The 25,837-nt window shown below is 40.8% G+C and overlaps 1 protein-coding gene across 4 annotated transcripts in view; it reads right to left on the bottom strand.

Annotated features, from left to right (window-relative positions):
• The window catches only part of MYO3A (myosin IIIA), a 204,600-nt gene that overhangs the window by 100,982 nt on the left and 77,781 nt on the right, over positions 1 to 25,837 (bottom strand). For all 4 annotated transcript variants that reach the window (XM_043541353.1, XM_043541354.1, XM_037890867.2 and 1 more), the window contains exons 6-9: positions 9,226 to 9,302; positions 6,204 to 6,349; positions 5,260 to 5,325; positions 2,806 to 2,961 (exon numbers count right to left, since the gene is read on the bottom strand). In XM_043541353.1, the coding sequence (XP_043397288.1) occupies positions 2,806 to 2,961; positions 5,260 to 5,325; positions 6,204 to 6,349; positions 9,226 to 9,302 (445 nt within the window). The remainder of the gene's footprint in view (positions 1 to 2,805; positions 2,962 to 5,259; positions 5,326 to 6,203; positions 6,350 to 9,225; positions 9,303 to 25,837) is intronic.

The raw sequence follows: 25,837 nt of genomic DNA, 5'->3' as shown, positions 1-25,837 counted from the left end.
GAAGGTACCAGTGTGAGATTTCTAAAGATAGCTACATCACTGGACCCAAGGTTTAAGAATCTAAAGTGCTTTCCAAAATCTGAGAGGGATGAGCTGTGGAGCATGCTTTCAGAAGTGTTAAAAGAGCAACACTCCGATGTGGAAACTACAGAACTTGAACCACCAAAAAAGAAAATCATCCTTCTGCTGGTGGCATCTGACTCAGATAATGAAAATGAACATGCGATGGTTTGCACTGCTTTGGATGGTTATCGAGCAGAACCTGTCATCAGCATGGATGCATGTCCCCTGGAATGTTGGTTAAAGCATGAAGGGACACATGAATCTTTAATGCATCTGGCATGTAAATATCTTGCGACGCTTGCTACAACGGTGCCATGAGAATGTCTGTTCTCACTTTCAGGTGACATTGTGAACAAGAAGCGGGCAGCATTATTTCCTGCAAATGTAAACAAACTTGTTTGTCTGAATGATTGGCTGAACAAGAAATAGAACTGAGTGGACTTGCAGGCTCTAAAATTTGACATTGTTTTATTTTTGAATGCCCTTTTTTTGTACTTAATTCTCCTTTTGAAAGTTCAACTTTCATGATAAAGAGATTGCACTACAGTACTTGCATTAGATGAAGTGAAAAATACTATTTCTTTTGTTTTTTTAGAGTGCAAATATTTGTAATAAAAAATAAATATAAAGTGAGCACTGTAGACTTTGTATTCTGTGTTGTAATTGAAATCAGTGTATTTGAAAATGTAGAAAACATCCAAAATATTTTAAAAAATGGTATTCTATTATAGTTTAACAGTGCGATTAATTTTTTTTAATCACTTGACAGCTCAGTTACTGTACATAAGAGCAAGATAGGGAAGGCAAAGTCATTTTCTTCATGTCAGCAGACTGGAGAAGAAGGGCCTTATAAAGTGCTTCATGTAGTATTTTGCAACGTGGATTTCTAGGTTACTTTGAAAATTCATGTGGTACTAATTAAAGAATTACAAAATTGAAAAAGTGGTGTATTTTTCTTATACAGTAAGTAAACTTCTGGTGAGTTATTCATGATGGATAAAATTTTCAAAAGCATCTAAATGACTAAGTAACTTAATTATCATTGAAAGTCAATGGGACATAGACTCCTAAATCACTTAGGCCAACGTTTCCCAAACTTGGGACACCGCTTGTTCAGGGAAAGCCCCTGGCGGGCCGGGCTGGTTTGTTTACCTGCTGCGTCTGCAGGTTCAGCTGATCGCGGCTCCCACTGGCCATGGTTCGCCGCTCCAGGCCAATGGGGGCTGCGGGAAGGGCGGCCGGCACATCCCTCGGCCCGCGCAGCTTCCTGCAGCCCCCATTAGCTGAGAATAGCGAACTGCGGCCAGCGGGAGCCGCGATCAGCCGAACCTGCCGAATGGTGTCCCAAGTTTGGGAAACACTGACTTAGGCAATTTTACCAGGTATCATTACTTATTTTACACTGGATTTTGTAAATTAATACATTCTTTAAAATTAGCTCTCTCTCAGCTGGGCTGTTTTCATTCAATTTTAATGGTATGTACTGACACAGAGTTAATTTATTTCAATTCCAAATCTCTCCTGGTTATCAGAGTAGATGGCAGATCTGTGGCATTCAGATTGTTTCAATCCGGCATATAGTTGAAATGTGGACCAACTGCAATTGTTTTTTTTGTTTTTTTTTACTGAAAAGCCAGAAGAGAGAAACAACTAATCATCCACACACATTTCCAGATAATTTTTAGACAGCATTAGTCTAAGAACACTTAAAAGATTGGAAATGCTTTAGAAATATATTTATCATCATCATCTTTGAAAGGTAAATGGCAAAGCAAAACATTTCCCAAGATCTGAACTGAAAACGGCAATATATATTAAGTTTGTGTAAATATAAATAGGAGGAAATGTGGCAGATTTTAATAAGATTTCTCTGTGCAGCTCAAATGGGGAAAATGTGACACTATGAATTGATAATGTCAAAAAAGTCTTTTAGATTTCCTGTTCCATTAAAAAAAAATCTATTATCCCTTACCTTGAAGCACAGGAGAAAAGCAAGAGAAATACATCAATACTAATCCTATAGTGCATTTCACATCCAGTACATTACTTTGCTGAAGTTGTTGTTTAAAAAAATTGCAACACTGAGCGAAACCATTTTCAGCATTTTATATAAAAGCAGTAAGATCTTGGTGTTCGATGGTGCAGAATTTATATTACTAAATGCCATTAGAAGAAAAAAAATACCCTGCTCAGTAAGACAGAAAAGAGTCTTTTTAGCAATAAAATATTTTCTTTATCTGCAAGTTAAAGGCCTGATCCTGCCATCCTTACTCAAGTTAAGTAGTACCTGACTCCACAAGCAACCCTATTAATTACAGTGTAAGTGCTCAGTGTGAAAGAGGGTATGTCTACATTGTAATGGGGGGAAGGGCGGTGTTTCCAGCACATGTAGACATACCCAAGCTAGCTTTACTCTAGCTAGCTTGGATACCAATAGCAGAGAAACTATGGCAGCATGGGCTTTAGTGAGGACTGCACAAGCCTGCTTGGGACCCTGTGTAATTACTCAGGCAGCTAGCCCATGCTAACGCTTCACTGCTATCAGTGAGCTAGCTTGATTAAAGCTACCTCAGATATGACTATCTGTGCTGTAATTGACCCCCTCTCCCCAACTGCAGTGTAGACATTCCCTGAATGTTGCAGAATTGGACTCTCAGTGTTAACTGATTTTAAATGGTAAAAGTTTCAACAACCTCCAAATTACTCTCTTACTCCATGGAGAAAAGGAAATAATTCAGGTACCTTGCCTTTTCAGTGACTCCCATTTGTTGATGAACATCAATAAATTCCATAAGCTGCTTCTGTAATGCTTTCTCCTTGCCCTCAATTTGCTTAATGAAGTTATGCTGCAAAAGATCGGATATTGTCGGGCGCTTCTCGTAATCTTTAGTCAAGCACCTGCACTGGCAGAAAAAGCAGGTGATCATTCAGAGAGCTGTCCATTGTTAAGCAGTAAAGTAATTTTGGATTCATTCATGCTTAAGTCACATACCTACAAGACTGTCTCATTAAAGTATGCACATCTTAATCACACCAGCCATAAACAGACATACAGAAGTTTTGATAGAATTTGGGATTAAAAGATGTTAAATCGCTGTATTTTAAACCAGAAATATCAGGCAGCTTAAAGAAACTGCTGGAAAAACAGAAAACCATTGTGACTTCTCAATAGGACACTCAAATTGACACTAGGTACGTAAACTGAGAATGTATATGTTGGTTAAAAAAAAAAAGCATGTGATTTTTAGGAACGTTTGGATCTCAGCTGTGAGCTTGGGCCCACCCCTAGTGCTGACTCAAATGTCCAAATACAGGTTAAAGATGTAATGTTTAGGTGCCTATGCTTGAAAATTGGAGAAGTGGGAATGATTTGTGAAGTCTCACAGTCCCATTCTAGATATGCTCCCTGCATATCCTTATGTAGCAAGGCTAGGAGGCAGGGCCAGCTGGAAGAGGAATGGGAATGGGATCAATGGATCTGCTGCTATGCAGAGCCATCAGCCACTGTCCCCTGCAAACGGCCACAGAGCTAGAGGGGCTACTCCTTGCACAGCAGTGTTACACGGCTATGCCCCCATGGGACATTGTCATAGGTCAAAGGGCTTAGCCCTTAATGGATTCCTTTTCAGGGTCACTAGAACTTTGAGAAATATTTTACTTTAAAATTGTAGGCAACTGTCCATTTCTGGGACAAACCCAGAAATCTTGAAACCATATTTAAAACTATTATTATAGATAAGGGTCACAGGACCTTTCACACCTACATCACTGCTTCAGAATCCTGGCCCCATTGATCAAGTCGCCCATTGATTTCAGTGGGGCCAGGATTTCACCCCAGGCCTTTTGTAGATGATAATTTATTACTGCATCACTCTTCGGTGGCCTATGTGAAATAAGTTTGTGGTCTGAGCCCAGTTACTTCAGGATATACCCCAAACCACTACGTCAATTTGCACCTGTATTGATGAGAGGGTGGGAGGAGAGGAAGCTTAAAAGAAATTTACAGATCATTATTTTGTACACATCAATGACAAAGTCATAAGAAAGGTTTACATTTATGGGGTAGATCCTCGCTGGTGAAAACTGGTGAAGCTCTATTGACATCATATGAACTGTGCCAATCTGCTCTTTATAATCCTTTTCTTTTTTATTTATTTATTTATTTTTAACAGAAATTTGCTTAATAAAAAGTGTGTTAATACGGCATAGTGATCTGGCTAATTAAGAGGTCACATAACGTCCAGGCTATATAACGCCCAGGCTAGGCATTCCTTGCTCGATAGTTTCATAAGTTCAGATCCTGCTCCATCAGAGCTGGGCAGGAAATGGTTTTCCCATCCTGTGAAAATTGTTGAGATTTAAAAAATTTCCCCCTCTGCATCGTGACAAATCTGAGACCTTTACAAATGTTTCATGAAAAACCAAGGGGGGGTGGGGGAAGGGGAAGAGAGCGACAGAGCACACACACAACACCAGAATAGTCAATAGCTGGGTGGTTAGGGCACTCACCTGGGGCGTGAGAGACCCCAGTTAAAGTTTCATCTCTGAAAAGTTTGTGGAATCAGCATTTTCCAACCAAAAACTGTCAAAAATTTCCCAACTAGCTCTACTCTCCATCCATCAGATTAAACCATTATACCAAGCCATTTTATAACACCAGGACCAAATTCTGTCTGTTCTCAGTTATACTTGTACAGTTAAACTTGTACAGTTCCACTGAATATGATTTCAGGGGTATAACTGAGGAACCAACATTAGCCAGAAAGCATTCCACAGGTGATGGGAATAGCTTATGGTCTCAAACAATGAACAATATACACTGGAAATCCTATAGAACCGATGTAACAATATACACTGGAAATCCTATAGAACCAAATTCACCCTGATTCATGTTAATGATGTATTTTAGAAACAGTAGTCAGACTGATATTGGAATTGTCACCTGAGGCCTGAGTTTGCAGGAAGCTTAATATAAAACCATATTGCTTATATATTTACAAATAAAAAGAGGAATTTATACAAAGCAACTTTACTATAATAAATAATGTGGGGGAACAAGGGTGAAATATTTTGTCGTGACAGATTTCCAGACAGAATACAAAGATGTAATATTTCAACTACATTTATGCACACATCTTATGCACACATCTTATTTGGTTGAAAGGGTCTCAATTAATGGTCTCAGTTCTTACTCACTTGTTAATAAAATCATTGAATTCAGCTGACCACAGCTCCGGTTGGCGTAATGTTGGAGGTGGATTTCTGTGAAGGTCAGTATTACTATAAGTTAATATGTACACACTTGACAAAAACAACATAAGAAGGCAGGCTGAGTAATGAGTTTTAGGAGGGCTATTGAAAAAAATATTGATTTCCACTGGCTAAAGGAGCATTGTGTAGACAATATAATACTTCATTAACCTCCTACTTTACAAACTAACAAAGCATCAAGAAAATCTACCAAATATAACCAAGAATTGCTGTCATTTTTCAAGCATATCAATAAAAGCAAATGAACCTAATGACCTATTATTCACTATTTGTATTTCGTGACAGGACTGTTCTTTCTTTCAAAGCATGAGGCAATTGATTTTTTCTTTTAAAATCTTAAATTTCACAAAAAGGGTCATAGCTTCATTGCATTAACCAGCTCATTAACAAAGTATCAAAATTAATGAACACTCTTTTTATCTATTTGTGATTCACTAAGGCACCAAATAACAGCAAAAGGATTACATTCAGACCTGGTATAAATGGGTACCGTTGCTTTGCCTTCCATTGAATTGCATCTGCTTACTGTAGGTTTGAATTTGGCTCAAAACGTTTTGAATTAGTCTTTTTCCTTCGAAATAAAGTGGACATTTTCCACTTGACATACCAAGTAATGCAAAATGAAATCATAGAACAATGAGGCTGTTTTTCAAAACAGTGCTATATCCACTAGGCAATACTTGTATATGCTTGAGGCAGAGTGCAGGGCTGATTGTGGGACAGCGTGCTTCTGCACTGCTCCCTGGGCAGAATTAGTCCTTAATATTCAGTTGTTAGATATCAAAGTGCCCAAGTTTGGTAGGAGGGAGTACGAGAAAGTGGTGGGGATTAGACTAATACCGTGAGAAATAAGGGTATGAAGACATCACCTTGGTATTTTGAAAAGTGCTCTCATAGGATGCAAGTCAGCAAGAGGTGGATCTCCATCTCCTAGCTCTATGGCAGTGATACCCAATGACCATGCATCACATCTGGCATCATAGGAGCTGTCCAGCTGCTGCTCACATGCAATTACCTGTGAGAGGAATACAGCTTTTAGGTTCAGACTGTTCATTTATGAAAATTTTCATAAGTATCCAGAATGAAAAGCACAGCAATTTGAACAGCCAGATGGTGAGAAACTCACTGTGATAAACTAGAAATCTATTGAAAAGTAAGCATTTAAATTACATTTAGCATATTCAAGTCTCCTGCTGGTGCCTGTCATATTGCAGAAAAGCAGTGCGGAAATCAGAGAGAGCAAACTGATGATTACATCCTACCCCTGCTTCTCAATTCTGCTATAGGAGTTGTGGGGAGAGCTCCTAGCTACCTATGTATACACCATACCACATTGGTGCCTGAATATTACAAGAGTACCAGCACACCATAACATGGAGTCCAATGTGGCTCTCCTTTTTGGCCCCACCATCCCCACGTGGAATGACAGTGACAGGGACCTCCTCCCCACTAGAGACATAGATGCAGTAGTATGCAGCCCTTTCTGTTGCACTCTTTGCAGGACTGGCTGCAGGATTTCCCTCTGTAGCAGCAGAGATGACAGCCAGGGTCCCCTCTTCCCCTCACAGAGCCAAGGGCAGCGAGATTCCCTCAGAACCTATACTCTGGTTGCTGGAATACCTGCTTGAGTGGGTTGGTGGGTGGACTGGGTCCACTGTACTATTCTCTCCTTGTTGTGCACAGAGTACTCTGCTCAGGTGATGCTGGCAGAGCCACCCAAAGCAATGGATTTTGGAGTTTACATCCCACTGAGAAGACAGTGGCAGGTCAGACCTCTCAGAACTCTTGTTTCAGACTGTCTGCAGCCTCAGGCAAATAGTGCATTGGTTTTCTTCATATCTGTGCGGGCCAGAAATTTCCTATTTTTTTTTAAATGAAAGCTGAAGTGACACCAGGAGCTGAGCTCCTAAGAATGGGCATACCTCATCTATGTCTTAGTCCAGGCTTTACTTCCCCCAATTTCAGTACTACAGAAAAAAGACATACTTTCTGTCTTTGATGAGATGGCAGTCTAGCGAGAGAGGGTCTAAAGCAGCTTCCCTCTTTCTTGCATCTATTTATTTGATTTTTTTTAAAAAAGGGACTTTCATAACACCTATGGATGCATACACAATACATTTGACAAAACAATATAAAATAAGTTGCCCACATTCAATAGAACTTAAGACTACCCCAGAATTTTGTAACAATATAGCCCCCCCACTATTCCGGTCTTGGGCGTATTGGTTTATCAGTGGAAGAACTTCACTGCATAAACACTATAAACAGCTTGTTTAATATTAACCAACATGTAGTGCCCCATGCTCCTCTCTGCATCTGCACACAGAGCCTGAACCCGTAGAAGAGCAGAATTCTGCCTTTTACAGCATTCATCTCCTTCTCCCAACGCCGTGGAAGCCTCTCCACAGAATCCTGCTCTGTAGAGTCGGAGGAAACAGAGCAGAAGCCAATTGGGCTCCTTCAGATTATCCTGCCTGAAGCTCATGAGGGAAAACAGTGGAAGCCAAAGGTTTATTAAAGTACACAGTTTTCCCTCTGCACTCTGGAACCTCTTTTTAAGGAGGGGTCCTAGGCAGCTGCAATAAGGAGAATCCCTGGAAGCCATGTTTGTTGCAGGAAGCATGCTTAGAATGGCAGAGCTCCGGCAAGGGGTGTCTGTGTGGATGACTTTTGCCTCCTAAAAATGCCAAAATCCTAAAAATGCCAAAAGTCATGCAGATGTCAGGTGATCTGATGGGTAAGAGGATGGAAACCCAGTCTTGTTCTGTAGAGGGGAAGCAAACCATGTTCTACACCAGAGGGAAGAACTTGGAGGAAACTCAGTAAGGTCAAACTTGTGAAGTTTCCGCTCCCTTGCGTGGGGGATAATGGCACTGTAGAGTTCTTCCTCTGCTATGAAACCAGCATCAAAGAAGAAATTTTGTTTGGCGTCTGTCCCTCTGGGCACCCATTCTGACCGTTTCACAGAGAGATAATATCTCTACAATATGGCCACCATTAGCAGTACATTCAGAAATGCCAATTTTAATTAAAAACTTTTATTTTTGAATTCATTTCAGCTAATTCACAGTGACAGATGAGTTGGGACATTTCAGCTAATTAGCTGAACAAACAAAGTACAGGTTTTTTTCCTATAAATAGTGCAATTGCATATACTATAAAACATTTTTATTTTCTTGCAAACAATGTATTCCTGCATATGCTTATTTAACAAACTGAATTTGTCCTATTGGAGTTTATAATATCTGTTTGTATACTTACGCTAGATTTAAAAAGTAATCAAAGTTACGACTAAGCTTCAAATATATACTGTATAATACATTTTTACTTATTCACACAAATCTTTTGTTGCTGTGGCGATTCATGAAGTACGTGGTATATTAAAAGCCTCCTGAGCAGTGAGATACACAAATAAAATACATAAGATCAAGAAAGTAACCTCCTGTTTAGTTCCTTTCTGTTGTGAAATCTACAATATTCCAACAGGATCACACTGTTCTCAGTCGCTGTCTTTAAAAATAGTCTTGCTGGACTGTCATTTAAAATGAGAGGATTGAAGTCACAATATAACCGTGGGCTCTCTCTACCTCTAGAAAGAAACTGATTTCAAAACATACTTTCTCCTCCAAAGCATTTCAACAAGTGATCTATGCATCTCCTCTTGCTCTAACCACACAGTATTCAATTAAATAAATTTGAATTAACATTGCATAAAAGTAAAACAGCTAAAAGAAAATGCCAGCATTTTAAGACTACAGGATAAAAAATTTTTACAATTGACATTTCCATTCAGTTCGCTAAAACTACTAAAATAAAAGGGAAGAGACAGAGAAGCAGAGAGACAAACAAAAGCAATCTGGAAAAAATGTATGTTTTCAAATGTAATCTAACCTCTGGAGCCATCCAAAAAGGGGTGCCCACAGACGTGTTCCGACGGAGACGAGTGCTGGTCAGCTGAGCAGACACACCTAAAGGAACACAGGGAAGCTATATTCAGAGTGGTGGTTACTTTTATTTAAATTCCATCTGGACTATGCCATCATCATCTCGTCCTGGGAACAGGGATGTTAAAAGGCTTTTTCCTTTCAAAAGCTCAATCGTATCTTTCCAGTTGCCTGTAAATGAGTACTAAAGTCTCAGTCCTTCTGCAACGTGTTGAACATCCTCAACTTCCAGTTATTTCAATGGGAGCAGCATTTAGCCCTGAATGAGGCTTTTATGAGTAATCGGACTGCATTTTAATGACTAATTATAGTATTTTGATGTCCTTTTTAGGAGCAACAAACCACAAGTATTACTTGGAGAAGTAGCACTTTTTTTAAAAATATGCCGCACCCTTTAATGCATGTTATTTCTTTCAGAGCTACAGTACTGACACTGGTGCATCTTTGCTTCATGATTTATTTTATTTATTTCAATTTCAATATCAATATCATAAAAGATAGATCCCAGGCTCTTACCTGCCCCACCATCATTGAAAATGTAAACCCTAACCACAGAAACAACAACAACAACAACAACAAGTAAGCAGTTGTGGGATAAGAGGGAAGTCCCTTTATGGATCAGTAACAAGTTAAAAGATAGGAAACAAAGGGTAGGAATAAACAGTCAGTTTACACAGTGCAGAGAGGTAAATTTCAGGTCCCCCAAAGATCTGTCCTGGGACCAGTGCTGTTCAACATATTCATAAATGAGCTGGATAAAGAGGTAAACAGCAAGGTGGCAAAGTTGTCAGATAATACAAAATTACTCAAAATAGATAAGCTCAAAACTGACTGTGAAGAGTTAGAAAGGAATCTCACAAAACTGGGTTGTTGCCCTTGGTGACTCGGCAACAAAATGGCAGACGAAATTCAAAGCTGATAAGAGCAAACTACTGAAAATTGGAAAACATAACCCCAACTATAAAAATGATGGGATCTAAATTAGTTGTTACCACTCAAGAAAGAGATCTTGGAGTCAATGTGAAGAGTTCTCTGAAAACATCTGCTCAATGTGCAGCAGCAGTCAAAAAGCTAACAGAATGCTGGGAATCACGAGGAAAGGGATAGATAATAAATCAGAAAATATCATAATGTCACTATATAAATACATGATTTGCCTACACCTTGAATACTGCATGCAGTTCTGGTCACCCCTTCTCACAAAAGATATATTAGATCTGAAAAGAGTACAGAGAAGGGCTGCAAAAATGATTAGGGGTATGGAACAACTTCCATATGAGGAGAGATTAGAAGACTGGGATTGTTTTGCTTAGAAAAGAGACAACTAAGGGGGGATATGATAGAAGTCGAGAAAATCATGAATGATGTGGAGAAAGTAAATAAGGAAGGGCTATTTACCCCTCCACATAACACAATAACCAGGGGGTCAACCAATGAGATTAATAGTCAGCAGGTTTAAAACAAACAAAAGGAAGTACTTCTTCACACACTGCACAGTCAACTTGATGGAACTTGTTGCCAGGGTATGTTGCAAAGGTCAAAAGTATATTTGGGTTCAAAAAGGAATTAGACAAGTTCCTGGATAAAAGGTCCATCTATGGCTATTAGTCAAGATGGTCTGGAATGCATCCCAGGCTCTCGGCGTACCTAAAACTCTGACTGCGAAAAGATGGGAAGGATGTCAGGAGATGACTCACTCAATAACTGCCCTGTTCATTCACTCTGAAGCACCTGGCACTGGCCACTGTAGAAAGACAGGTACTGGGCAAGACGGACCATTGGCCATTCTTATGTTCTTAACAAAACAGTAACAGTTAATTAGCAAGAAATTTTTACAAAACCTAAATCTCCACATGCTGTGTCCAGCCCAAAATCTCCCCCTCCCAAATGCCTGTTAAAAATGGACTTGCAGCATGAACTGAAGATCAGCAAATCCAGGCTATTTCACACCAGAGAATGGGGAGTGAATTGCAAAGTCACAGACCCTTCACAGGCTCTGATCAAGAGTCCACTGAAGTCAAGTATCTTCCAGTTGACTACAATGGATTTTATATCAGGACCTTGGAGTATGTCCTGTCATAGATTCATAGACTCATAGAAGATTAGGGTTGGAAGAGCAGCTTCCTCGCCTACAAAAGAAGGGAACTCTAAACTGAGTGCCTCCACTAATCACAACAGAAGCAATATCACATAGCCGGCAGAGGTAATCTATGAGGTAGGCAGATCTCAAGCCATTTAGGGATTTAGAAGTCAAAACCAATACCTTAAGTTCCACCCAGAAACCAATAGATGCAGATCCTGAAGTGTTGGTGTCATGTCTGGTGACTGTGCACTTAACAAGCAGGCTGCCACATTTTGCACTTGCTTCAGCTTCTGAACATATTTAAAGGACGCTCTCCGCCAGATGAGAGGTGCCAAATGCATAGTAATAAGGTCCACATTCAGGAGCAATGGCTGCAAATTCCTCGACAGACAGAGCTGGACAAATCTGACTAGGTGACTGATAATCAATGTCTAATAGTAGTATGGAACTTAACCAGAACTCCCACATTGTGAACTTTGATAATAAATGATTAATGCTTATCCTCAGTCAGAAGGGGACAGACCCTCTTGTTACTTCCTTCAACCAGCCATAATCCCCTGAGGCTCAGCTAGATTGAACCTCAACCAAATTCATTTTCATCCAGGGCCCAGTCTTGCGTAGACACCAAGAAAGACGCTTAATTACATGCTCTGGGCTGGAAAAGACATAGCGATAAAGATGGGTATCCTCAGCGCATCTCTCCTCATGAACTCTCCTAAAGGCCTCAGATACACATTGAATAAAAGGGGTGACAGCACAGAACCTTAATAGTAACCCCGAGAGCATTCTCAGGGCACAGGTGCAATTACACTACCCCATGGGATTTCTCTATGAGTGCAGTTGTGTGTATACCCAGGACAGAACCCCAACTGACAAGGATAAATGAAGTCAGAGGCATCAAGATATTGTGAGAGTTCTCTCACCACAATCATTTCCATAATCTTAACTCAAACTGGAATATCAGATACTGGTCAAATCAATAATGGATATAGACTGTCAGTGTCTGGGGATGGCTCTTTGAACAAAGGCTGAACACGTTTCTTTTCAACTATTAGCATCTCACCACCCTCAGTGAAGGCATCAGCAATCTCCATCAGCAACGAACTCAGTACTCTCCCAATGGCCTTAATTGACCATGAAGGAAAATGGATCCAAAGCCCAGGACATGGTATTAAATTCTCCTGAAACATCCAGAACTTCAGTGAATTAAACTGGCTAAAACAAGCAGAGATAACGTAGTTTTGTTCTTTCCAGATATTGCCTGTTCTGAATCCACTTCATTTTATCCACAAGAAAACATGCACTTTTCTTATAATGGGAGCAATTCACATCAGCAAGTGAGTGGAAATAGGTTGGATTAACCAGGCTGTCCATTACCCAGCACAAATCCTCAGGTTGAGACTTTGCAGATGCTATGGTGGAGGGAAAGACACTTGAGAGGAGATTATCTGGTTTTTACTCTGAATGCATGTACTCAACTCTGATCCCCAGCACAACTATACTTGTCCATCATATAAAAGTCACTTTGCATAGCTACTTTAAAAATAAGGCCACATTAAAGCTCCTGTTTGGCAAATCAGCCTGTTATTTAAAAAGAAACACGTTCAAAATCATTACATTTGTAGTTGCCTCTCTCTCTATTTTCCTGTGTGAGATAAAGAGTGAAATCTGCCCTTTCTCCATAGCTGTAGAGGCCCAATAAGCAGCAGAGCCATTATGGTTCTTTTGCCTAGTGGTGAGCAGGATGTGGGGAGCCTTAACATGGCCTCTACATCCTTTGCACACTGTGGAGATCTGGTGCACAGGGGCTTCATCCCTGCTGCTACAGAAGGGAGCCTTGGGGCCAGGCTCTGGCCCATAGATCTATGGCTACATGAAGCCTTGAGCAAAACACACTGCAGAGAGGATGTGAAGCAACCACAGATGCTACTACAACCCTAAAGCTGTTTTAGTGTCAATATAGCGACTGCGTTGCCTTAGGGTTAGGGAGCAAGAGGAGGTTTCTGTCCCTTTGCTAACCACCATGGAACCCTGCTGTGCCAAGCTCTTTTACTCAGGCTTGGCACAGGGACCAGGATTTGGACCTAGAGGCAAAAAAGGCAGTAACTGAGATCTGATATTATTCCAGTGTCAGATTTTATAAATAATCGTCTTTCTGCATAGATAAGGAGCTAACATAAAAGAAATGTTAAATATGCAAAATCTGCTCAGTCTAAGTCTAGTTTCTTCTCACTGAACTGTAATAATTAAGCGAATCCTAGTTATTTATTTTTAACTTCCGTAAAAAGCTGATTTAATTTGAATTGTTCATCACTATTTTCTTTAGGCTGATCTTTTTATACCCTTTTGCTCTTGGCACTAAACTGGCATTTCAGATTACAGAGTGTAAGTCTGATGACAAATGATATTTCTTTGGGCTCTTTCTGTGTGTAGGGGAAAGATGATGTCATGCCACACTTGGCAACATTTCTTCCAGCACTTCAGCAACTAATCAAGCATAAAGCCAGCCAGCTCTTTTTAACTTGTACGTTTTCTAACAATAACATTTTAGGGGTTTCCTACTGCTGTAATGAAAAAACTGGACCAAATATCTTCTGAAGGAAACCTAAAACTCCACTGCCAACACATTTTTCACACAATACAAAAGTGCAAATCTTCAGTTCATGCTGCAAGTCCATTTTTATGAAGATGAACAGTTTGATAAACAGATGCACGAGTTATGCAAATACATGGACTCTCTGTCTCTCTCACACATATATATAGAAAGAAACACACTACACTTAATGATAAGAAAAAGAGATATTATGGGTGTGTTCAGAAAAGATCAGACATGTTTCTTACCTATTGTGTCTGGTAACTCTAGGCATTGGCTTACTCGTGAAAAGTGGATATTTTTGTGTAGTACCCTCAGACGGCAGGTATCATACAAGCTGCACATTGCAAGCATTAGCAGAGCAGAAATACCTGAGAACTAGAGCTACTCAGTTATGATCTTGGACTTAAATTAAGTAAACAAATAGTAGTGCAACAACGGAGTCCTTTATTAATTAATTATTATTATTAAATATATATATATATATATACTGTGATAGCTCCCCCAGCCCCGAGTCAGAGATTGGAGGCACATTACAATAGGCACTGTACACATAACAAAAATGTGGTCCTTGCACCAAAGAGCTTACAATCTAAATATATGACAATAGACAAGGGAATACATCAAACAGATGAAGGGAGCACAAGGTGACAGTGAGACAATTACTATTAGCATAATAAGCACCAGGCAGAGCACAGCAGCTGCATAACCATTGTCAAGTGTTTTGTAAGCATCACAGCATAGGTGGGTATTAAGAAGACATTTAAAGGAGAATAACAACATAGTTGCTTTGCAGATCTTTGCATGGAGCTCCTCCCATGCATAAGGGATGGCATGGGTGAAAGAGTGAAGGTGCTTCTTGGGAAGTTTTGCTAATTGGCTATAAAGGCTGGCATCACTATGACAGGGTTGATGGCTCTATATCATGTAAAAGATGACAAGAAGGTGGGGTTAAGTCATAAGAGTCTTGAAAGTAGTTTGTGCTTGATGTGATGGAGAAGGGGGAGCCAGGGAAAGGGGGGAAAGGCATAATGCAGTTGAAATGATGAGCCAGGAAGATGATTTTTGCAGCACCATTTTGACTCTTTTTTAGAAAAACCTAAAACAGTTTTATGGTTCAGGATTCTAGATCTAGGGATGCTGGAGAAAAGAGATCATGAGGAATGTGGGAGTAGGAGAAGAAAGATGTAGGGAGAGCATACATGCTTATTTTAAAACAATCTATGATAGAGCTGCAACATTTCAGCTGTCTGATGGTGCATCAGAAGGCAAGGTCCCCCAAACCCAGCATAAGAGCCAGAATTAGAACTCAGGAGTTCCAGAATGCTAGTCTTGAACAATGAACACACACAGTAGGGTTTCATAAAACTATTATGAATGTAACCAGCTGAAAACCAAGAGCTGAGAAAGAACCCGGCCTGAAAGGGGTATAAAAAAAATCTCATTACATAAAAGTTAATTCATGTATGGAACAGACTGCCAGAGGCAGAAACAGTGATGGAACATAGGTAAACCAGAGTTACAAAGCTCTTCCAGGAAGAACATGCTTTCCAGGGTACAAATCCTAAACAGAAAGCAGGAAGGCCCTACACAGGTTGTATGACTCCATATCACTCCAAAAATGAAAGGCTAGTATTTAAAAAAGATAAATATATGAATTATAGGGCTTGGATCGATGTCACTGGAAAAGATCAAGGCATGTTTCATAAAATGTATAGGCCAGAATGAAGATACAGACAGATATGCCACCATAGAAATAGTTCTAGAACTGTAAGAAGCACCCTGGTGAGCAGAGACAGTGACCAAAAACAAAACCAAAACCACAAAAAACCCCACCCTGAAAACCAAAACCACAAGCTAAACAAGTCTTACACATTTTAAAACCATTCATAAAAGAGGCATGCAGGTGCTTTTGCTGCATAGTTCTTGTGTTGATTTACTTCAGAGTACTGAAGGTGACAGAGACATTTTAGATGACTCTCTGTAATTCTGTTTTAATAGGCAACAAATTGTTTTTACATAAGCCCAGAGAAGTAAAGTTATTCAAAGTTCGGACTGAAAATCCTTTGGGCTAAATTCAGACATGAATCTAAATTGGACCAATCTAACCTATGGGGGCTGCTCTACCTTACGTTAGCAGGCTATGATCCCTAAAGGATCATATGCCGGTGAGCATAGCTAGTGTGCAGCATGTTGTGGCTGGCCCCTGGCCTTGCTCTTTCATGTCCCCTGCTCCAGGGCTGAATGGATGAGTGGCACAGGAACTAACAATGCCCACTCTGTGCCCTGCCAGGTGCCTGAGTTCCCCCATGTTGGGGAATTATTTTGCTGGCCAGATCCAGCTACTTTCCAGCCTATTTTGACTAACATAATTTACAGTACATGACATTAGATTACTGCTCTATGCATTATATAACATTTATGGTATCCCATGGCATCTCAATGTGAATTAATAGGAAAAGCTTGTTCAATGATTGTGACTGGACTAGGACAGTAACTCTGATCCTGGTCTATAAAAAGGGTTCTCCCCTTTGGAAAATTCAGATTTTTTTATGGGGCTCATATTCAAAGCAGCTTGACAAGCTCTTTACTGAGGAAGCTTTAACTTTGAAGTTCTTTGCTTTTATAGGCTTCTATTAGTACCTCTATATTAAAATGTCATTTAAAAGTAACACATGAATGTCATGTTATCTGGTATGGAGAAATGACAACACAATTATACCCTGTTCTTGATCTGAATCAATGAAGCAGACAACTTTATTATGGATGCATGCTAGACTGACTAACGCAAATACTAAGCCTTACTATGACTCACTTCTGAAGATAAGCTGAGGGCAGAGGGATAATTCTTTTTATTTTTGAATACTTTAAAATGAAATCATTTAAATTAATGATTGCATTTTGTAGAATGATTCAGACAGCATTTACAGCTAATGTAGGACAATACAATTTGAGAATGCAATAGGGTGAGATGGCTTCAGAATAATATGTTTTCTATTACTGTTTGGAAAACTTCTGGAGGTCACTTTTGGATAGATTTTCAGTGTCAATCAGACATGTGAATCAGAAACAACATATTAATGATCAGATTGTCTTTTCCCAAAGTGACTTTGGTCCTGAACCTGAAATCCTTACTAAGGCAAATGGAGATTTATCCAAGGACTGAAAAAGGACTTCAGAGTTGGCCTTATTAAGAATATAACAATGGCCATACTGGGTCAGACCATTGGCCCATCTAGCCCAGTATCCTGTCTTCTGACAGTGGCCAACGCCAGATGATTCAGACAAAATGAACAGAATAGGACAATTATCAAGTGATCTCTCCTGTCTTGCAGTCCCAGCTTCTTGCTGTCAGAGGTTTAAGGACACTTAGAGCATGGGGTTGTGTTCCTGGCCATCTTGGCTAATAGCCATTGACAGATCTATCTTCCATGAATGATCAAACTCTTTTTTAAACCCAGTTATACTTTTGGCCTTCACAACATCCCCTGGCAATGAGTTCCACAGGTTGACTGTGAGGTGCGTGAAGACGTACTTCCTTACACTTGTTTTAAACCTTCTGCCTATTAATTTCATTGGATAATCCTTAGTTCTTGTGTTAGAAAAAGGTTATTTACCCCTTTACCTATTCACTTGCGTCAAGCCATTAATGATTTTATAGACCTCTTTCATAACTCCCCCTCAGTCATCTCTTTTCTAAAATGAACAGTCCCAATCTTTTAAATCCCTCTTTACACGGAAGCTGTTCCATAGCACTAATCATTTTTGTTGCCCTTCTCTGCACTTTTCCTAATCCTACTATATCTTTTTTTCAGATGGGGTGCCAGAACTGCATACAGTACTTAAGGTGTAGTCATGCCATGAATTTATGGAGTGGTATTATTATATTTTCTGCCTTATTGTCTATCCTTTTCCTAAAATTTTTAGCTTACTTGACTGCCACTGCACATTGAACAGATGTTTTCAGAGAACTATCCACAATCTGCTCCAAGATCCCTTTCTTGAGTGGTAACAGCTGACTCAGACCCCATCATTTACTCTGTATAATTGAGATTATGTTTGCCAATGTTCATTACTCTGCATTTATCAACTTTGAATTTCATTTGCCATTTTGTTGCCCAGTCAGCCAGTTTTGTGAGTTCCCTTTGTAACTCTTCACAGTCAGCTTTGGATGTAACGATCTTGAATAATTTTCTATTGTCTGCAAACTTTGCCATCTCACTGTTTACCCCCTTTTCAAGACCATTTGTGGATATGTTGAAGAGCACTGGTCCCAGTACAGATCCTTTAGGAACCCCATTATTTACCTTTCTGCACTGTGAAAACTGACCATTTATTCCTACCCTTTGTTTCCTATCTTTTAACCCAGGGGTGGGCAAACTACGGCCCGGGGGCCACATCCAGCCCTTCAGATGTTTTAATCTGGGCCTCGAGATCCTGCTGGGGAGTGGGGTCCAGGGCTTGCCCTGCTCTGCCCATGCCATGGCTCTGTGCGGCTCCCGGAAGCAGTGGCATGTCCCCCCTCTGACTTCTATGTATAGGGGCAGTCAGGGGGCCAATGGAAGCTGCAGGGGTGGCGCCTGCAGACGGGGTAGCCCACACAGATGCCTGGCCACGCCTCTGTGTAGGAGCTGGAGGGGGGACAAGCTGCTTCTGGAAGCTGCTTGAGTTAAGCGCTGCCCAGAGCCTACACTCCTGACCCCCTCCTGTGCCCCAACCCCCTGCCCTAGCCCTGATCCCCCTCCTGTCCTCTGAATCCCTTGGTCCCAGCCCAGAGCCTGCACTCCCAGCTTGAGCCCTCACCCCAACCACTTGCCCCAGTCCAGAGCCCCCTCCCATACCCTGAACTCCACATTTCTGGCCCCACCCTAGAGCCCTCACCCCCTCCTACACCCCAAACCCCAATTTCGTGAGCATTCATGGCCCGCCCTACAATTTCCATACCTGGACGTGGTTCTCGGGCCAAAAAGTTTGCCCACCCCTGGTTTAACCAGTTACCAACCCATGAGAGGCCCTTCCCTCTTATCCCATGACTGTTTACTTTGCTTAAAAGCCTTTGGTGAGGAACCTTGTTAAAGGCTTTCTAAACATCCAAGTACGCTATATCCACTGGATCACTCTTGTCCACATGCTTGTTGTCATCCTCCAAGAATTTGAATAGCTTGATGAAGCATGATTTCCCTTTACAAAAGTCATGTTGACTCTTCCCCACCATATTCTACTCATCTGTTTGATAATTCTGTTCTTTACTATAGTTTCAAACAATTTGTCTGGTTCTGAAGTTAGGCTTATGGGCCTATACTTGCCAGGATCGCCTCTGGAGCCTTTTTAAAAAATTGGCTTTACTTTAGCTACCCTCCGGTCACCTGGTACAGAAGCTGATTTAAATGATAGGTTACATGCCACAGTAGTAGTTTTGCAATTTCATATTTGAGTTCCTTCAGAAATCTTGGGTGAATACTCTCTGGGCCTGGTGACTTATTACTGTTTAGTTTATCAATTTGTTCCAAAACCTCTCTAATGATGTCTCAATCTGGGACAGTTCCTCAGATTTGTCACCTAAAAAGAATGGCTCAGGTGTGGAAGTCTCCCTCAATCCTCCGCAGTGAAGACCAGTGCAAACAATACATCTAGCTTCTCTGCGATGGCCGTGACTTCCCTGAGTGGTCCTTTATCACTTCCATCATCCTGTGGCCCCACTGATTGTTTGGCTGGCTTCCTGCTCCTTATGTACTTAAGAACTAATAGCAAAAATATTTTTGTATCTTTTAATAGTTGCTCTTCAAATTCTTTTTGGCCTGCCTAATTATACTTTAATACTTGACTTGCTAGAGTTTATGCTCCTTTCTATTTTTCTCAGTAGGATTTGACATCCAGTTTTTAAAGGATGCACTTTTGTCTCTAACAGCTGCTTTTACTCTGTTTAGAAATGGTGGCATTGTTTTTGGTCCTCATGGTGTGTGTGTGCATTATTTGGGATATACATTTACTTTGCACCTCTGTTGTGGTGTTTTTAAAAGTTTCCATGCAGCTTACAGACATTTCACTCTGATGACTATTCCTTTTCATTTCCATTTAACTAGCCTCCTCATTTTTATGTAGTTACCCTTATTCATATTAAATAGTAGTGGGAGAGGAACAAACTGAACTGTTTAGTCCAATCTTATCATTCTGATCTTATTATCAGGGAACTGGCAGGGGAATCAGCATATTGAAAGTCAGTCTACTCTTTTCAGGTGCCTAAACATGGATTAACTTTAAGCACTCAATATTTAAAATTTGGCCTGTATTTCTGGATACAAAAGAGGTGTGAATATCACCCAACAAATTATGACAACTAGCACATCCATATATCCCTAGCTTTTATACAACTATACTAATAGATTACTACTTCTGGTAAAAATGTTAATAAAGCTCAAGCCTTTAATACAAGAAGCAGTATAGTGTCAATGAGTTACAAACGTCAAAGGAATTACTATGTACCCTTCCTACAAACAAAAAAATGCCAGGCCAGTTAATGTATATATTAATTTAGTACTACCTAAAATGTCTTCAATCTCACCTATGGTAAAAAGAGATTAAATCTAACAATGCATTACCAAAGAAAGTCTCTCACACAACATTCTATATAAACAAACATGTTTTTACCAGGTTAGAGGTAGGTTGCAAGACAATTAATTTACAATTCAGAGTAATAAAAGACTATTTTGAAGTGTCAACAAAGTTTAGATTTGCATGGCTCTTTACTTTGATTGTTTCAATCATTTGGAGAACAGAATGATTACTTTCTTATTTTGAAAAAAAATCATTATCTTACTACATTTTTAAAATTAGAGTTGAGCTAGCTAAGGATATCTCCAACTTCTAATTCTACTATGAAGAAAGGTTCACGTATTAATCAAAGTAATGCCAATTTCAAATATCTCCCCTCAGTTTCTCACGGATGAGTCACAGTCAGGATAAGTCTCTGGTTTAGTCATGCTAACGTGCATCCATCATAAACCTCTCTGCTTCCTATATTCTAAATCAAACAAAGGGTATTATTGTAGTCATTCTGAATGCAAGCCCAGGTGACATTCTCATGAAACTTTTAAGTATAAAGTTATTACTTTGGAATTGCTTTAAAAAAATTTCATCAGGAAAATACCTTTTTTTTTTTTTTAAAGTGCAATGTACAAAATTAAGACAAATGTTTTACCTTCACACTTAACATGTGCCATTTGCATTGCAATGCAAAGCTATTTCGGGAATATGCAGGTAATAACTCAGCCACTAGTCAGTGCTGCCCATGTCCCACTGCTTTGAGGCAAACCTTACTTGCAATAAATATTATATATTAGACTCAGAACAGTTTTATACATTTCCATCCATCTATTTGCTACGGAGATGTACAATAGTTGGACTGTATTGCCTTCTCTCCATATCTTCCACTTGGAACCCACTTTGTCGGGGTGAAAGTAACTTAAAGGACTTACCGGTACCCCGGAGTCCTGAGCAGGGGGGTGGGTCCTCAACCAGAAAGTGGTGGGACCTTTAAATCCCCAGGCCCTTTAACTCGAGATTTAAAGGGCCCAGGCTCCCGCTGCGGTAGCGACGGTTGGGAGCCCTGGGCCCTTTAAATCACCGCCGGAGCCCCATGGTAGCGGTACCTGCGGCGACAGCTGGGAGCCCTGGGGCTCAGGCAGCGATTTAAAGGGCCTGGGGCTCCAGGCCGCTGCTGCTACCCCAGGGCTCTGGCAGCGGGGCTCTGGTGGCGATTTAAAGGGCCCGGAGCTCCGTCTGCTGCCAGGAACCCCGGGCCCTTTAAATCGCCGGCCAAGGAAGCTGCCCACTGCTGGTACAGTCAGCTGTGTACTGGCTCTTGCCAGTAAGCCGTACCAGACTGTATCAGCTTACTTTCACCTCTGCACTTCATCCACAGCAGAGGTTTAAGAGAATTTTCACTATGCGATTATGTGTCCTCAGGCATATCTAAATATTATGGTGATTAGACATTTTTGATACTTGGGCTGAGAGAATTGAGAGGTTTAGGAACATAGCAATTGCCATAGTGTATCAGATCTGAGGTATATCTAGTCCAGTATCAGCTACTTCAGAGGAAGAACCGCAGAATAGGGAGACATGGGATAATTTACCCCATCAATAGCTCTCGCCCTGGTTTCTAATAGTTACAGGTTGGCTTACACCTTGAATCATGAGGTTTAATATCTCTTCCAATATTTATACCTAATTATGATAACTCAGGATTTTCTTGATATCCATACAAATGTTCAATCTCTTTTTGAATCTTGATAGACTCTTGGCACCACCAACTTCCTGTGGCAGTGAGTTCCATAGTCTAATTACATATTGTGTAAAGATTTGCCTCCACCTGACGGCATGGGGCATGAGCTTCCATAAGCATCAGTGTTATAACAAGGTTGATTAATGCACCTTCCTAGACAATGGAATATTACATATTTTTTCCTGTATGTGCACAGTTTGTTTTTCTGGGAAACAGCAGCTCATACTAAGAAATATCTAGTCTATAAGATGCAGGTTTTGGCAACCCTGGGGAAGCGTAGGCCCTTGTGCCCCTGTTAAATCCAGATTAACAACCCAATTGTCCAACCCTTAGCATATGGGTGAAACAACCTTATTTTCACACACACACACACACACACAAAATAATTTGAATCCAGTGGGACTATTCACAAGTGGTTGTCCATGTCAGTAAGTGCTCCACAAAAATCAGGCTCTAAGTAAAATTACACTATATGGATGAACGTGTGGATTTTTATTGCAAATGGAGGTGTAACAATGTATTGTCAGTTGTTCCTGACAGATTTTGATGACAAATAGCCAGTTCTTTAAAAGGTACTTAGGTGCCTGCTGGAGCTGACAGATTTCAATGAGAGTCTGGCATCTCATAGCTTTCGAAAATCCCATTACGCATGTTGCTGTGATAATATTCTGAGATTTAGTACATATTAACATATTGCTTATCACAAGGCAAATTAAGTAAAATTAAGAAAAACAAAATTTTTAACAAATTTTAGAAAAGTTCACACAGTTAGTAGACTGATTAGCTGAATATATTCACTAGAAAACAGACTCATCTCATAAAATATACCTATTCATAGCCATGCAAAAAGAGGAAGGCCAGTCTAGTGGTTAGGGTGCCAGCTTGGATCTCAGGAGAGCCAGGTTCAATCCTTTACTCTTCCACAGACTTCCTGTGCAACTCATTTAGTCTGTCTCATAGACTCAAAGGACAGAAGGGACTATTGTGTTCATCTAGTCTGACCTCCGGCACATTGCAGGCCACAGAACCTCACCACCCACTCCTGTAACAGACCCCTCACTTCTAGCTGAGTTACTGAAGACCTTAAATCTTGATTTAAAGACTTCCAGTTACAGACAATCCACCATTTACTCTAATTTAAACCTGCAAGTGATTCACGCCTCGGCCATTCCGCCCTAGGGGAAAACTCCAACCCAACCCCAAATATGGTGATCAGTTAGACTCTGAGCATGTGGGCAAGACCCACCAGGCAGATGCCTGGGAAAGAATTCTCTGTAGTAGCTCAGAGACCTCCCCATCTAGTGTCCTATCTCCAGCAGTTGGGAATTTCTGCTACTGGTAGTTGCCAACGGGTCACATGCCATCGTAGGCAGTCCCATCATTCCATCCCCTCCATAAACGTATCCAGCTCAGTCTTGAAGCCAGTTAGGTTTTTTGCCTCCACTTCTCCCCTTGGAAGGTTGTTCCAGAACTTCATGCCTCTGATCGTCTGTGCTTGGGTCTCCCATCTGTAATACTGGATTAATAGTACAACCCTACCTGACAGGGTTGTTGCTAGAGTAAATATATTCTAGATTGTGAGGTGCTCAGATGCTAGGGTAATGGGTGCCATGATACAATATGCATATGCAATTTGTGTACAATATACACCAGAATAAGTGATGCTTCTCGAAAGGCAGCACTAATGGTCAAAAGAACAAATTTAATAGAATCATAGAATATCAGGGTTGGAAGGGACCTCAGGAGGTCATCTAGTCCAATCCCCTGCTCAAAGCAGGACCAATCCCCAACTAAATCATCCCAGCCAGGGCTTTGTCAAGCCTGATCTTAAAAACCTCAAAGGAAGGTGTCAAGGTTCCTTCCCCACTCTGAACTCTAGGGTACAAATGTGGAGACCTGCATGAAAAAAACCCTACGCTTATTTTTACCAGCTTAGGTTAAAACTTCCCCAAGTTACAAACTATTTTACCTTTTGCCCCTGGACTTTATTGCTGCCACCACAAGCGTCTAATAAATATATAACAGGGAAAGAGCCCACTTGGAAACGTCTTTTCCCCCCCCAAATCCTCCCAAGCCCTACACCCCCTTTCCTGGGAAAGGCTTGATAAAAAATCCTCACCAATTTGCAGAGGTGAACACAGACCCAAACCTTGGGATCTTAAGAACAATGAAAAAGCAATCAGGTTCTTAAAAGAAGAATTTTAATTAAAGAAAAAGTAAAGGAATCACCTCTGTAAAATCAGGATGGTAAATACCTTACAGGATAATCAGATTCAAAACACAGAGAATCCCTCTAGGCAAAACCTTAAGTTACAAAAAGACACAAAAGCAGGAATATACATTCCATTCAGCACAACTTATTTTATCAGCCATTTAAACAAAACAGAATCTAACGCATATCTAACTAGATTGCTTATTAACCCTTTGCAGGAGTTCTGACCTGCATTCCCGCTCTGGTCCCGGCAAAAACATCACACAGACAGAGAGAACCCTCCCCCCCGCCCCCCGCTTTGAAAGTATCTTGTCTCCTCATTGGTCACTTTGGTCAGGTGCCAGCGAGGTTGTCTTAGCTTCTTAACCCTTTATAGGTGAAAGGCTTTTTCCTCTGGCCTGGAGGGATTTAAAGGTGTTTACCCTTCTCTTTATATTTATGACAGAAGGATATTCCACCACCTCCCTAGATAACGCATTCCAGTGCTTTACCACCCTCCTAGTGAAAAAGTTTTTCCTAATATCCAACCTAAACCTCCCTCACTGCAACTTGAGACCATTACTCCTCGTTCTGTCATCTGCTACCACTGAGAACAGTCTAGATCCATCCTCTTTGGAACCCCCTTTCAGGTAGTTGAAAGCAGCTATCCAATCCCCCCCCCCATTCTTCTCTTCCGCAGACTAAACACTCCCAGTTCCCTCAGCCTCTCCTCATAAGTCATGTGTTCCAGTCCCCTAATCATTTTTGTTGCCCTCCGCTGGATGCTTTCCAATTTTTTCACATCCTTCTTGTAGTGTGGGGCCCAAAGCTGGACACAGTACTCCAGATAAGGCCTCACCAATGTCAAATAGAGGGGAACGATCACGTCCCTCGATCTGCTGGCAATGCCCCTACTTATACAGCCCAAAATGCCATTGGCCTTCTTGGCAACAAGGGCACACTTTTGACTCATATCCAGCTTCTCGTCCACTGTATCCCCTAGGCCCTTTTCTGCAGAACTGCTGCCTAGCCATTCGGTCCCTAGTCTGTAGCGGTGCATGGGATTCTTCCGTCCTATGTGCAGGACACTGCACTTGTCCTTGTTGAATCTCATCAGATTTCTTTTGGCCCAATCCTCTAATTTGTCTCGGTCCCTCTGCATCCTATCCCTACCCTCCAGCATATCTACCTCTCCTCCCAGTTTAGTGTCATCTGCAAACTTGCTGAGGATGCAATCCACGCCATCCTCCAGATCATTAATGAAGATATTGAACAAGACCGGCCCCAGGACCAACCCTTGGGGCACTCCGCTTGATACTGGCTGCCAACTAGACATGGAGCCATTGATCACTACCGGTTGAGCCCAACAATCTAGCCAGCTTTCTACCCACCTTATAGTCCATTAATC

Source organism: Chelonia mydas, chromosome 2 (genome assembly GCF_015237465.2).
Source record: "Chelonia mydas isolate rCheMyd1 chromosome 2, rCheMyd1.pri.v2, whole genome shotgun sequence".
Lineage (NCBI taxonomy): Eukaryota > Metazoa > Chordata > Testudines > Cheloniidae > Chelonia > Chelonia mydas.
The sequence above is the reverse complement of the archived record's forward strand: the minus strand, read 5'-3'. Positions and strand labels throughout refer to the sequence as shown.